Source organism: Scyliorhinus torazame, chromosome 31 (genome assembly GCF_047496885.1).
Source record: "Scyliorhinus torazame isolate Kashiwa2021f chromosome 31, sScyTor2.1, whole genome shotgun sequence".
Taxonomy (NCBI): domain Eukaryota; kingdom Metazoa; phylum Chordata; class Chondrichthyes; order Carcharhiniformes; family Scyliorhinidae; genus Scyliorhinus; species Scyliorhinus torazame.
In genome coordinates this window covers 12,969,155-12,983,640 of record NC_092737.1, presented here as the reverse complement: position 1 = coordinate 12,983,640, position 14,486 = coordinate 12,969,155, and the positions used below count along the sequence as shown (strand labels likewise).

General features: G+C 50.7%; 1 protein-coding gene across 1 annotated transcript in view; it reads right to left on the bottom strand.

Annotated features, from left to right (window-relative positions):
* Nucleotides 1-694: 694 nt before the first annotated feature.
* The window catches only part of LOC140404569 (ovochymase-like), a 51,139-nt gene continuing 37,347 nt past the window's right edge, over nucleotides 695-14,486 (bottom strand). Inside the window, 6 exon segments of the mRNA XM_072493171.1 lie at nucleotides 695-1,539; nucleotides 1,774-1,848; nucleotides 2,322-2,459; nucleotides 3,240-3,371; nucleotides 4,717-4,894; nucleotides 7,653-7,939. Coding sequence (XP_072349272.1) covers nucleotides 764-1,539; nucleotides 1,774-1,848; nucleotides 2,322-2,459; nucleotides 3,240-3,371; nucleotides 4,717-4,894; nucleotides 7,653-7,939 — 1,586 coding nt within the window. The 3' untranslated portion in view covers nucleotides 695-763.

The following is a 14,486-nucleotide window of genomic DNA, read 5'->3' as shown; positions in this document are numbered from 1 at the left end:
AGTGCGGAAGAGATTTACGAGGATGCTACCAGGACTCGATGGTCTGAGTTATAAGGAGAGGCTGGATAGACTATTTTCCCTGGAGCGTAGGAGGTTTAGGGGAGATCTTATGGAGGTCTATAAAATAATGAGGAGCACAGATAAGGTCGATAGTCAACATCTTTTCCCAAAGGTAGAGGAGTCGAGGACTAGAGGGCACAGGTTTAAGGTGAGAGGAGAGAGATACAAGAGAGACCAGAGGGGAAATTTCTTCCCACAGAGGGTGGTGAGCGTCTGGAACGAGCTGCCAGAGGCAGTGGCAGAGGCGGGTACAATTTTGTCCTTTAAAAAGCAGTTAGACAGTTACACGGGCAGGGTGGGTATAGAGGGATATGGGGCAAATGCGGGCAAGTGGGACTAGCTTGGTGATAGAAGCCGGGCGGCATGGACAAGCTGGGCCGAAGGGCCTGTTTCCGTGCTGTAAACATTTGAGACTCTATGACTCTCAGTTCTCCAGGATTTGAGATTTCGAGCTCCAGCCATGATACCGCCCCCCCCTGTGGTGCTGGCCTGTTGTAACTCCACGTGAGACTTTAGTACATGGTCAGAGCTACATAGCCCCCAGCCACTGCCGTCGTTTTACACTGTTTTCACTTGCTTCTCACCCCAGCCATGTTTCATGACAGGGGAAACGAAGAAAGAAGGGAAGCGTTGCTATCATGAAACTTTTATTTGCGATGGGAAAAGATGGTGATCCGGCTGACATCCGAATTAAGAATTGACCTCATTTCGCTGGGGGCATTATTATCTTCCCCGCCATGGTGCTCTCAATCCACTCGAGGTAGTTTAGGACATTGGTGTAGACCCCGTAGGCCCCGCAGCTGACCCCCCAGGATACAATGCCGGCTACATAATACTCATTGGGATTCAGGGGATCTTCAAACACGAATGCGCCGCCCCCATCCCCAGCACAAGCGTCGATCCCCATGGTACCGGCGCACAACATGTTCCCCGTCAGCAAACCAGCCCAAGCAGAGTCAAAGTGGTCCCTGCACCGAGACATTTCAGCCACGGGGACCACCGCGAACCGCAAGGCGTCACTCTGGGCAAAGTGCTCCGTCTTGCCGAAACCCGACACGTAGCCCGCCTTCCCCACCCCCACCTTATATTTGGGGTGCCTGACCGGCAGGCAGACGGGGGAGATGGTGGGCCCCACCTTGACCTTCTCCTTGAGCTTGATCAGAGCGATGTCGTTGTCGAAGTGGGAGCGGGGCCGGTCGCCCAGCAACCGGGCGAAGGACGGATGGGGGGCCACCTCCTCCACCTCCAGCAGCCTCCACTGCGCCAGAGCGTTCCTGTCCGACCCGCCAGCCCACATGCGCATCGTCCTCTCGTGCTCCACGCACGAGGCGCTGGTCAGCACCCACTGGTCCGATATGAGCGCCCCGCCGCACACCGTTGTCTCGAAGTAGACGTGCCAGGGAAAGTTCCCTTCCTCCGCTGGGATGCCTCCCAGGATGCGCTGGGTGAGCGAAGGAGGCCGTTCTGGCTTTCCGCACACTGCCAACCAGAAAGAAATGGGGGTCAGAGGCATCAAATGTGATAAACGGGTGGTGAGGGAGCGGGAGGTAAATCGGTGAATCGCCTTTGTTTCTCTCGAGTGACGGGCAGGGGGTATCCGACAATTTTGCACAGTCTCCAGTCTACGTTCCTGTTCAATCCACGCGACTGGATATCATTGCTTCTGTTATCTCAGTCTGTGGAGAAAGAGAGGGGGGAATAACATTAACTCACCTGGCTCGCAGTACGGGAGGATTTGCCCCACTTTGGTGTTCGTCCACTTGCCGCTGGCTCCGCAGGTGTACAGCCCTGAAGAAGGTGAAGGTGAGAATGAAGAGAGGTCATTCGGACAGAGAATTCTTTGAGAAAACAGTGCGCGGTGAGTTGGAGCCAGGACTGAGTTCGAACCTCCACTCCCGAGACTCGAGCACGGGCTCCAGGCTGACACTCCCAGCGCAGTGCGGAGGGAGCGCCGCACTGTCGGAGCAGGCAGGAATCTACCCCCGTACCTGTATTACAGGGGCCTTACCGTAATACCCTCGTATGCACTATACACAATACAACAGTGGGGACTACCACAGGGAGCTTTCTGGGTGCAAATTGGCTGCTGCCATTTCTACATTACAATCACGACAGCACTTCAGAAGTACCCCCCCATTGGCTATGGACCACCCTGGGGTTATGAACGATGCTACATCATGTCTCCTGTAGCCCTCTCCGCCTGAAGGAGAAGTGTGTTCACGTGGGCCTTGTCTGCAGCCTCCCGTTTTCCCGAAGCTCACCATTTCCATCTCCCGCCATGGCGTAATAAGGTGGGTCACACTTGTATCCGATGACTGACGAGAGTAGCGTCACGTTGCGGGCGGTGACGTAATCGTAGCTGCCGTTTTCAAGATCATCAGGAATGCCGCAGTCCGTGACTGCAAGAGAAAATCATCAAACCTTAAGTTGCTGCGGGAAGAGCCACTTAAATGGTCAAGGTATTGCCCTGGGGAACGAACCCATGGACGGCTGTCCACTTATTTTGTTTAGCTGAAACAGGTGCAATGTGCGTATATGTCCTTTCTGTCTGCAAAGATCAGGGCCCTGTGTACTAATATATGGAGCTTCCAGTGCACGCAAATGTGTCACTCTGTGAGCCTGAGTGACGATCCTAAATTGGTTGTCAGCATAATTCATAGCGCCCCAATTTCACAAATGGTCCTCAGCCTGGTTCATTTAGCCAGCCGGCAATACCACGCCATACTCTTCATAGTCCCGCATCTCACCCTAAGTCAGCTAGAGCTGGTCCTTGATGAGTTCATTTGAAACCAGCTATGCACATTGCTGACATATCTTGGAAAAATAGAAACGTTGACAGCGCAGAAGGGAACCATTCAACCCATCATGCAAATACTAGCCGAAAAGGAGCCACCCGGCCTAGCCTCACTCCTGGCCTGAAGTCCTGTGGTTTACGGCACCTCCAGTGCATGTCGCATTTTGTTTTTAAAATTAGGGGTTTCTGCCTCTCTCAACTTTTCGGGTGTCGAGACCCAGACCCTTACTGCTCCCTCCCTCGAGTGAAAGAATTCTACGTCGTCCCTCCTCCAATCCTTCTGCCGATTCCGTTAAAACCCTGCTTTACTGACATCTCCGCTGAGGGAAGTAGGCCCTACTTCGCCAGGCGATGGGAGCACGGTTTTACACGATGCCCGCGTTACCTTTGCAAGTCCTCTTGTCTCTCTGGACACTGTAGCCTTTGCGGCAGTAGCACTGATATCCTCCAATATAATTGTGGCAAAAATGGCCGCAGGCTGTCTGCATGTCCCAGCGCAGGCCGCACTCGTCGATGTCTGGTCAGGGGGAGAAGAGAGACACGTTACTGACCCATTTCGCAGAATCACGGCCTGGTCAGAGCACAGAAGGAGGCCGTTCGGCCCATCGGGTCTAGGCTGGCTACTCGCGTGGCACCATTCTGCCCCCTTATCAGACTATAAACCGGTTCCCTCTTGAAATCCCAGTTCCAATTCGCTTCCCAGGCCTAAGTAATTCCCGCAGCAGTTCGTTAGGTCGGTCGCCACAGGCTTATAGCTCGAGGAGGTGCCACTTTACATCGAGCGCGGCTGACTAGGAATCTCTCCCGCTCTAGTCTTCTCTATTCTTCTTCTTGCCGTCAGTCGTTGGCGCGTTTGGAAGGATTTTGCAGGTTGACACACCCAACCTGGTTTAGCTGCGTTACGGGTGCACCTCCCTTGGCCACCAAGTCCCGGGGTGGGACTCGAACCCGCAGCTTCTGGCTGAGAGGTCATGGACGCCACCCACTGTGCTTCTTAATTTCCTCTGGAAAGCCCCGATTGAAGCTGCCTCCACCACACTCTCAGGCAGAACAATCCAGACCCTAACCCCTGGCTGGGTGAGATGTCTCTCTCGCCTCTTCGGCCAGTCACCTGAAATCTGGTTCCCTCGCGTTCTCAATCCTTCCACCCATGGGGACGGGTTCTCCATTTCGACCCTCCCCAGACCCCCTCATGATTTTGAACGCCTCGATCAAATCACCTCCCCTCCAAGCAGAGCAGCCCCAGATTCTCCAATCTGCCCCCAGAACTGAAGTCCCTCGCCCCCAGAACTATTCTCCTATATCTATCCTGCACCCTCCCAATGCCTTCACGTCCTCCCTGAAGTGCGTTGAGCTCCATGGAATCCCCACAATGCAGAAGGAGGCCACCTGGCCCATCGGGTCTGAACCTACCCTCCGAAAGAGTACCCTACCTCGGCCCACTCCCCCATCCTAGCCCCGTAACCCCAGTTAACCTACACATCTTTGGACACGAAGGGGCAATTTATCACGACCAATCCACCCGAACCTGCACATCTTTGGACTGTGGGAGGAAACCGGAGCACCCGGAGGAAACCCACGCAGACACGGGGAGAACGTGCAAACTCCACACAGACCGTCGCCCGAGGTCGGAATCGAACCCGGGTCCCTGGCGCTGTGAGGCAGCAATGCTCAGCACTATGCCGCCCTGCCACCCAATTGGTTACATCCTGAACCCCTGCGGTCCATGGGGGTGAAGGTGGTCCCACAGATCGCTCTTCAGCAGGAGGGGGGTACGGTCCTGACTTAGCCGCAATGAAGCAAGGGTAGTGTACAATACCTCGAAGCCAAGTTAACGGTGACCTCAGTGGAAAACACCTTACCAACGGCCTCATAATACAGGGAAAATCCCCGTCGACCTTCCTGACCCACGGAAGTGCAACGGACGCGCAGTTTAACAATGTGCCCATCGGATGCGGTTAACTTTGAGCTTGGCCGATGCAGTTGGATCGAGGTCTTGTTCCCGCACAATGTTCCCAGTCGTTGCCGGTCAGCAAAGACCTGATGAGAAAAAGGTAGGAAAGGAACAGAAAAGGGAGGATCTGGAGCAGTCACAATCATGGTATTATCACAGCTGTAAGAACCGCAAGACTTAATGAAGTGTCTAGAGTCACCACTAGAGGGAGCTACAGTTACAAGTATATAAGGCAGTGATGCTAAGCCTTGTGGAGAGTGTGTGCAGGGGTTAGCGAGAGAGAATCAGAAGGACAAATAGTGTGAGTGAGAGCAGATCATAGTTTACATCAGTATTAAAATTGGCTGGAATGTTACTTGTTGTTTGAATGTTAATAATCAACTGTGAATTCTTTAGGAGTGTGTGTCAAATCCAAATTAGTAGTGTTAATAAATTTATAGCTTTGTTTAAGTTCAAGCTATTTTGTGGTCGTTGGGAACACTGCGCCAACCATCCTGATTTGAGCAACATGAAGAACACCACAGCAGTCAATCCCTCAGAGTCTGCCAGGGCTAGATTTTCTCCTGGAGAAGGTAAACAGGCCACTTGCGGCAACTGTCAGATGCGCAGGTGGCGGCTGTGGGCACACCCGCAATGTGCACTGAGATCTTTTTGGATTCATGGAAATTATAAGCAGGAGGCTTTTGTAATGATGAGTGGGCAATCTGGGACACCTACCAAATGAACGGAGGCACAGAGTACAACAGTAAGAAAGTTCCGATGAAGCTTTCTGAAACACTCAGCTGGGGCAATGTGTCCAACACTTCGGGAAAAAGGTGAAGGTGTGATGAATGTCGGAATTATTGCATTATATCTATTTGGTGCCGTAAGGGTTAAAAGCCGGGTTTTGTGCGTGTATGACCGCTGCGGCGTTGTTTATAAAAATCCTGTTTTGCAAGACAGCTAGGCTTTTTCAGAGCTAGAGGTGCAATTAAAGCATCATAAAAGCTTGGGCTAATGGATTTTTGTTTTTATTAAAAGGGTTCCCCGTGGAGTGGTTAATTGGAGACATTGTGTTCAGTTAGTAAGATGATGTAGTAAATGGGAGGAGCCAAGGGCTGAAGCAGTCAGGTGTTGAGGTTTCAGTTTCAGTTTCAGATTGGGGTGGGAACCGAGGTCAAGTTTCAAGAGAACTCTACACAGCACGTACTCCTGAGTGCTAACAGTATTTAAAAGTGGATTGAGTTCTGAAATGGTTCTGTTCCCTGAGTCGAAGTAAAGATAGCAGTTAAGGATTATTACATCAGGGATGTCACAGTGGCACAGTGGTTAACACTACTGCCTCACGGTGCCGAGGACCTGGGTTCGATCCCAGCCCTGGTCACTGTCCGCATGGAGTTTGCACATTCCCCCTGTGAGTGCGTGGGTCTCACCCCCACAACTCAAAGCTGTGCAGGGTAGGGTGGATTGGGCACGCTAAATTGCCCCTTAATTGGATACTTTTTTAAAAAAAATTTTAAGGGTTATTGTGTCATTGCATTGATTGTTTAAGGGGTAATTGTCAGCTATTATCTTGTGTGATGCTAAAAATATGTTAATACTGTGCTCGCAATAAAGTTTATAGCAAGTATTCCTGGGTTGGCAAACTGTATTTAAAAGTGTTTTTTGGACCAGAGATGGACTTTGCTTGAGTGGAGATAAAAGATAGCAGTTCGGAATAAGTGTTTCATTGTCATTGTTAAACATTGTTTCACTGGTAATTATGCTACTTTCTTTATGATGTTAAAGTTAGTAATACAGTGTTATTAATAAAGTTTGTTTGAATAAACCATATCCCTATTTATTGATGAGATCACTCCTGAAGCGAGGAATCCTTTCCTCAAAGATTGACAAAATTAAACTAAAATATTGGGGTTTCTGTCCAGTCTCCGAGCCACTGTTGGGGTACAGTCTGGGATCGTAATAAAGGCACCAGAGAGGGTGCAGAAAAGATTCACGTGAATGGTTTCATGGATCAGGGGACTTCAGTTCCGTGGATAGATTGGAGAAGCTGGGACCATTCTCCTGGGGAGAGAGGGTTGGGAGGGGATTGGATTGAGATTGTCCAATATCATGAGAGGTCTGTACAAAGTGGATGGGGAGAAACGGGTCCCTTTGATCGGCCAACCAGAGGACATAGATTTAAAGCGATTGGCAAAAAGTACCAGGGCGGTGATTAGGAAACGTGTTTTTTATGTAGCGAGTGGTTAGGATCCGGAATGCGCTGCCTGAGATTGTCGTGGAGGAAGATTCAATCGGGGCTTTCGAAAGGGAGTTATTTGAGGAGAAAATCTTTATCGGGCTATAGGGAAAAGGTGAGAGAGCGGAGCTAAAATCGTGCATGGAAATGATGGGCTGAATGGCTTGCCTTGGGGCTGTAACCACTCGATGATTCAATAATTCTACGTTTAATGACAGGACGGGGGGTGGGGGGGGGGGGGGGGGTCTTCGGGCTGCTGAAGACCCAGCTACCAATAATGAAGGGATTAACATTGAGGATGATGAAGATCTCAGAGTTGGGAGGAGCGCCGAAATCCCGGAGGGCTGTGGGGCTAGAGAGGGCCATGGCGCTAGTGAGGTGCGGGGGCGGGGGGGTGGAGGGGGGGGTAGGTTGGAAAAATCCAAATGGAGGTCACAAAAGGATGGATGAGGGCTTCCACAGTGGAAGAGCTGAGGCAGAGGCAATATGGTGTAGGCGGGCGCCAGTCGTCTCAATGAAGGCGCGGGTGGGTTTGTGGTTGGCAGGTCTTCTCGCGTTGGCATTACAAGGTTACGAGTCCAAAGGCATTAAACTACGGATTTAAATATAATGGAATGTTCCGCTACCTCCACATGGTGGTGTTTGCACGACGAAAATGCCAGCACATCAAAATGCCGGAAATGGAGTTTCAGAGCGAATCCTCGTGGGACAGCGATGTCCCAGGTATTGGTTTTCTTGTGCTGGTAATTAGTCAAGTAGATCTCACCGAATAAACCAGATTGGCTTGAGTCAGCCATTGCACTGGCTATTAAACCCCATAACACGAGCAGTGCCCTGGGTAGAACGAGGAGGTGGGGGGTGGGGTGGGGGGTGGGGGGAGAGAAAGAGATTGAATTAATTGAGGAGGACAATGCTGAGAACAAAGAACAAAGAACAAAGAAATGTACAGCACAGGAACAGGCCCTTCGGCCCTCCAAGCCCGTGCCGACCATACTGCCCGACTAAACTACAATCTTCTACACTTCCTGGGTCCGTATCCTTCTATTCCCATCCTATTCATATATTTGTCAAGATGCCCCTTAAATGTCCCTATCGTCCCTGCTTCCACTACCTCCTCCGGTAGTGAGTTCCAGGCACCCACTACCCTCTGCGTAAAAAACTTGCCTCGTACATCTACTCTAAACTTTGCCCCTCTCACCTTAAACCTATGCCCCCTGGTAATTGACCCCTCTACCCTGGGGAAAAGCCTCTGACTATCCACTCTGTCTATGCCACTCATAATTTTGTATACCTCTATCAGGTCGCCCCTCAACCTCCTTCGTTCCAGTGAGAACAAACCGAGTTTATTCAATCGCTCCTCATAGCTTATGCCCTCCATACCAGGCAACATTCTGGTAAATCTCTTCTGCACCCTCTCTAAAGCCTCCACATCCTTCTGGTAGTGTGGCGACCAGAACTGAACACTATACTCCAAGTGTGGCCTAACTAAGGTTCTATACAGCTGCAACATGACTTGCCAATTCTTATACTCAATGCCCCGGCCAATGAAGGCAAGCATGCCGTATGCCTTCTTGACTACCTTCTCCATCTGTGTTGCCCCTTTCAATGACCTGTGGACCTGTACTCCTAGATCTCTTTGACTTTCAATACTCTTGAGGGTTCTACCATTCACTGTATATTCCCTACCTGCATTAGCCCTTCCAAAATGCATTACCTCACATTTGTCCGGATTAAACTCCATCTGCCATCTCTCCGCCCAAGTCTCCAGACAATCTAAATCCTGCTGTATCCTCAGACAGTCCTCATCGCTATCCGCAATTCCACCAACCTTTGTGTCGTCTGCAAACTTACTAATCAGACCAGTTACATTTTCCTCCAAATCATTTATATATACTACAAAGAGCAAAGGTCCCAGCACTGATCCCTGTGGAACACCACTGGTCACAGCCCTCCAATGAGAAAAGCATCCCTCCATTGCTACCCTCTGCCTTCTATGGCCTAGCCAGTTCTGTATCCACCTTGCCAGTTCACCCCTGATCCCGAGCCCTGAGCTCATTGAGTGGCGAGAGATTGGAGAGCTTCCTGGATTCGGTGTCCCGGATTCTGGCATCGGATTGGCTGCGGGTTTCCCCCACTGCGCCCATTTTTCCGATCTTCCGGGATTTGGGAGCGTCCGCACCTCCGCGGCCATCGACTGAATTCCTGCCCAGTCGGCCCTGCCGATAACCCACCCCGCCCCTCCCACCAACATCAGCATCTTGTGGGTTTGCAAGGTGCTGCCCCAGGAACCTTGGGGGCTTCCTGCAGTGCATCTTGTAGATGGCACACTGTCTGTCAGAGGTGGGGGGGTGCGAATGTTCGTGGCTGGGGTGTCGATCAAGCGGGGCTGCTTTGTCCTGGATGGTCATAGAGGTTCACAGCACAGAAAAGGCCTTTCGGCCCATCGAGTCTGCGCCGGTCAAAACAACCATTCTAATCCCATTTCCATAGCCTTGTCTGCCCTGGGATCGCACATCTAAATACTTCTTAAATGTTCTGAGGGTCTCTGCCTCCACCCCCCCTTTCAGGCAGCGAGTTCCAGACTCCCCCCCCCCCCCCCCCCCCCCCCCCCCCACCCCCCCTCTGGGTGAAAATGTTTTTTCTCACATCCACCCCTGCCCCTCACCTTAAATCTCTGCCCCCTGGTCACTGATCCCTTCACCAAGGGGAAAGGTTTCCTCCTGTCTACTCTCTCTATGTCCCTCATAATTTTATACATCTCAATCCCGTCCCCCTCAGTCTCCTCTACTCCAAGGAAAACAATCCCAGTCTATCCAATCTCTCTTCGTAGCTAAAACTCTCCAGCCCAGGCAACATCCTGGTAAATCTCCTCTGCACCCTTTCCAGTGCGATCACACCCCTCCTGTAATGTGGATTCCAGAACTGCTCACAATACTCTCGCTGTGGCCTAACCAACGTTTGCTACAGTTCCAGCACAACCTCCCCGCTCTTAACCTCTATGACTGGGCTAATAAAGGCAAGCAACGATATGCCTCCACAGCCACGCACGGTAGCACAGTGGTTAGCATTGTTGCTTCACAGCGCCAGGGACCCGGGTTCGATTCCCGGCTTGGGCCACTGTCTGTGCGGAGTCTGCACGTTCTCCCCCGTGTCTGCGTGGGTTTCCTCCGGGCGCTCCAGTTCCCTTCCACGAGTCCCGAAAGACGTGTTGTTAGATGAATTGGACATTCTGAATTCTCCCTCAGTGTACCCGAACAGGAGCCGGAATGTGGCAACTAGGGGCTTTTCACAGTAACTTCATTGCAGTGTTAATGTAAGCCTACTTGTGGCACTAATAAAGATTATTATTATTATTGTATCCACCCGCCCTGCTACCTTTCGGGACGGGTGTACATGCACACCCAGGTCCCTCTGATCCTCGGTGCTTCCCAGGGTCCTGCCGTTTATCCTGTATTCCCTTGCCTCGTTTGTCCTGCCCAAGTGCATCACCTCACACTTATCCGGATTGAACTGCATTTGCCACTGATCAGCCCATCTGACCAGCCCGTCTATATCCTCCTGCAATCTGAGGCTATCCTCACTATTTACCAGCCCGCCAATTTTCATATCATCCGCAAACTTACTGATCAACCCTCCCACATTCATGTCTAAATCATTTATATACCCGGGGATTCCATCCAATTCTTACCCGTCGCGGCCCATACGCACCTCATTTCGGCACTTTTGGTTCAAACGGTTTTGTTTTGTTTTCCAGCAACCCTTAGGTTGCCATCCCTATGCTAGTTACATCCTCAAACATTTGGATGGTGAATCGCACAGCCTGCGAGAGGGTTCGCACTGTTTCAGTATTTTTAAGTGTATCTTGTCCTGAATATTTGGCTTAAAAAAAAAAATGAGGGACTGACACATGGTGACAAATTGTAAAGGGAGAATTGGCACAAAAGGACAGACATACTAACAGACAAGATAGTAACAGAAACTATGCTTGATCCAAAGAACCCCAGATGCTCCAGGAAAAGAGACGAAACGGAAAGGAAGAGACTAAAAGGAAAGAAGAGAACAATGAGGACGTCATGCGTGTTTTTCGTCGTTATTGCAATTTGTACCCGGTTGCGCGCAAATGCGAACCCCCTGCCCCCCAACCCACCTGGCCGTTAATGATTCACTTCGCAATAGCACCCGGAGCCCAGCAACAGGCAACACCACACCATCAAGCTACGTAGTCGAATCCCTATTAGTGTTGGCGATACTCTGCAGCATCGTGCAGACTATCTGCATGAGGAAATGGCGAAGGAGAGCCTACCGCCCTAGCGCCCCGCTATACAGAATGAGATCCCCTATTTTCAGTTCTCACCAGGCCCCCGAACCCCTTGATCTACAATAAAGACCATTTGTGTTGCATCTTTTGTAAATAAAGAAATGGAAATATTGTACAACCCTGTGCTTGACTGCCAAGCCAGCACGGTAGAATTGTGGATAGCACAATTGCTTCACAGCTCCAGGGTCCCAGGTTCGATTCCAGCTTGGGTCACTGTCTGTGCGGAGTCTGCACGTCCTCCCCGTGTCTGCGTGGGTCTCCTCCGGGTGCTCCGGTTTCCTCCCACAGTCCAAAGATGTGCAGGTTAGGTGGATTGGCCATGATAAATTGCCATTAGTGTCCAAAATTGCCCTTACTGTTGGGTGGGGTTACTGGGTTATGGGGATTGGGTGGAGGTGTTGACCTTGGGGAGGGTGCTCTTTCCAAGAGTCGGTGCAGATTCGATGGGCCGAATGGCTTCCTTCTGCACTGTAAAGTCTATGATAATCTATGATAATCTATGAAAGCCAGGAAAAATGTAAATGCTGCTATTATTTTGTATTGTTTAGGAAGTTAATATGACTGAATGTTTAATGAGTGTAGTTTATTGAGGACAGTTAGAGGTACCGTTTTTTTAAATTTTGTAATGCATGTCCCTGTTTTGACATAGCGCCACTTATAAATTGTTAGTTACACTTTTTCTTGCATATTTATGGACAGTGTCAAGGCCATAGAAGAGTGCTCGCTGGGTCAGGGAATAAAGACAACGCGGTTATGTGATCCTTCACGCTTCGCGTTAGGGATCTCAAGGAGGATGTGTTGCCACCTGGGTTGGCCACTTCCCGACTTAAAATGGAGAACCGCAAAGGATGAAGGGAAATTCAGCCAACACAGGCAAAGACTAGCAAGTACAGAAATCATGTGTATTGAAACGTGCAAAAAAACAGACAGCACTGAAACCAGCAGCCATCTGCATAGTAATGACCAATTCCAAGGCACAATTGCAACAGTTAAGGTGAACAAAGCCAAGCCAGACTCCTCGGTGCCAGCAGGAGCCAAGACAAAGGAAGGCCAATGGACATCTAGGGACCGCCCAGCGATCAGGGAACAACTCCAGTATTGGAGAAATCGATCCAAATGATCAGAAGGCAGTCCGATCATTTGGAACCAGGTACGGGGTCCGCACCGAAGGGCGGGAAGCCCCTGGGGACTATAAAGTAAAGCCCCCAAGTTCAAATCGGTCTTCTTGGCAGGGTCACCAAGCAACGCGAAGCAACGCCTGAGAGTGAACTGTCCAGCACCCTCCAAACAAGTATCAAGTCAATGCTCGCTACGAGATAGGCGCTCCTCGCTACCAGTCCATACCAGCTTTTGAATCCTGCAGACTCAGGACCTGAACGAAAGGCCATTTGTTCCCCTGACCTGGTGGGCCAATTCCGAAGCTAAGTATAGGCCTGTTAGTGATAGAAATAGCCTAGAAAGTAGAGTTTATGCATGAGTCATGATTTACTGTGTATAATAAATGTGTTTTTATTTGACTAATTGGTGTGTTGAGTTATTGATCAGTCGTTGAACTTGTACCTCATGGTGGTATCATAAAGATACCTGGCGACTCTAGAGCCAAGGTTAAACAAACAGAGCAAATTACAAATTAAGAGCCAACCAAAAGTTAGCAACAGTAGTCCAATCCCTCTTCCTCCATTCCCCAGCAGGATGTCCATTCCCTCTATACCTCCATTCCCCACCAGGATGTCCAATCCTTCTCCCTCCATTCCCCACCAGGATGTCCATTCCTTCTATACCTCCATTCCCCACCAGGATGTCCAATCCCTCTTCCTCCATTCCCCAGCAGGATGTCCATTCCCTCTATACCTCCATTCCCCACCAGGATGTCCAATCCTTCTCCCTCCATTCCCCACCAGGATGTCCATTCCTTCTATACCTCCATTCCCCACCAGGATGTCCATTCCCTCTCCCTCCATTCCCCACCAGGATGTCCAATCCCTCGAGACCTCCATTCCCCACCAGGATGTCCAATCCCTCTCCCTCCATTCCCCACCAGGATGTCCAATCCCTCTCCCTCCATTCCCCACCAGGATGTCCAATCCTTCTCCCTCCATTCCCCACCAGGATGTCCATTCCTTCTATACCTCCATTCCCCACCAGGATGTCCAATCCTTCTCCCTCCATTCCCCACCAGGATGTCCATTCCTTCTATACCTCCATTCCCCACCAGGATGTCCAATCCCTCTATACCTCCATTCCCCACCAGGATGTCCATTCCCTCTCCCTCCATTCCCCACCAGGATGTCCATTCCCTCTATACCTCCATTCCCCACCAGGATGTCCAATCCTTCTCCCTCCATTCCCCACCAGGATGTCCATTCCTTCTATACCTCCATTCCCCACCAGGATGTCCATTCCCTCTATACCTCCATTCCCCACCAGGATGTCCAATCCCTCTCCCTCCATTCCCCACCAGGATGTCCATTCCCTCTCCCTCCATTCCCCACCAGGATATCCAATCCCTCTCCCTCCATTCCCCACCAGGATGTCCAATCCCTCTCCCTCCATTCCCCACCAGGATGTCCATTCCTTCTATACCTCCATTCCCCACCAGGATGTCCAATCCCTCTCCCTCCATTCCCCACCAGGATGTCCATTCCTTCTATACCTCCATTTCCCACCAGGATGTCCATTCCCTCTATACCTCCATTCCCCACCAGGATGTCCAATCCTTCTCCCTCCATTCCCCACCAGGATGTCCAATCCTTCTATACCTCCATTTCCCACCAGGATGTCCATTCCTTCTATACCTCCATTCCCCACCAGGATGTCCAATCCCTCTATACCTCCATTCCCCACCAGGATGTCCAATCCCTCTATACCTCCATTCCCCACCAGGATGTCCAATCCCTCTATACCTCCATTCCCCACCAGGATGTCCATTCCCTCTATACATCCATTCCCCACCAGGATGTCCATTCCCTCTATACCTCCATTCCCCACCAGGATGTCCACTCCCACTCCCTCCATTCCCCACCAAGATGTCCATTCCTTCTATACCTCCATTCCCCATCAGGATGTCCAATCCCTCTATACCTCCATTCCTCACTAGGATGTCCATTCCCTCTATACCTCCATTCCCCACCAGGATGTCCAT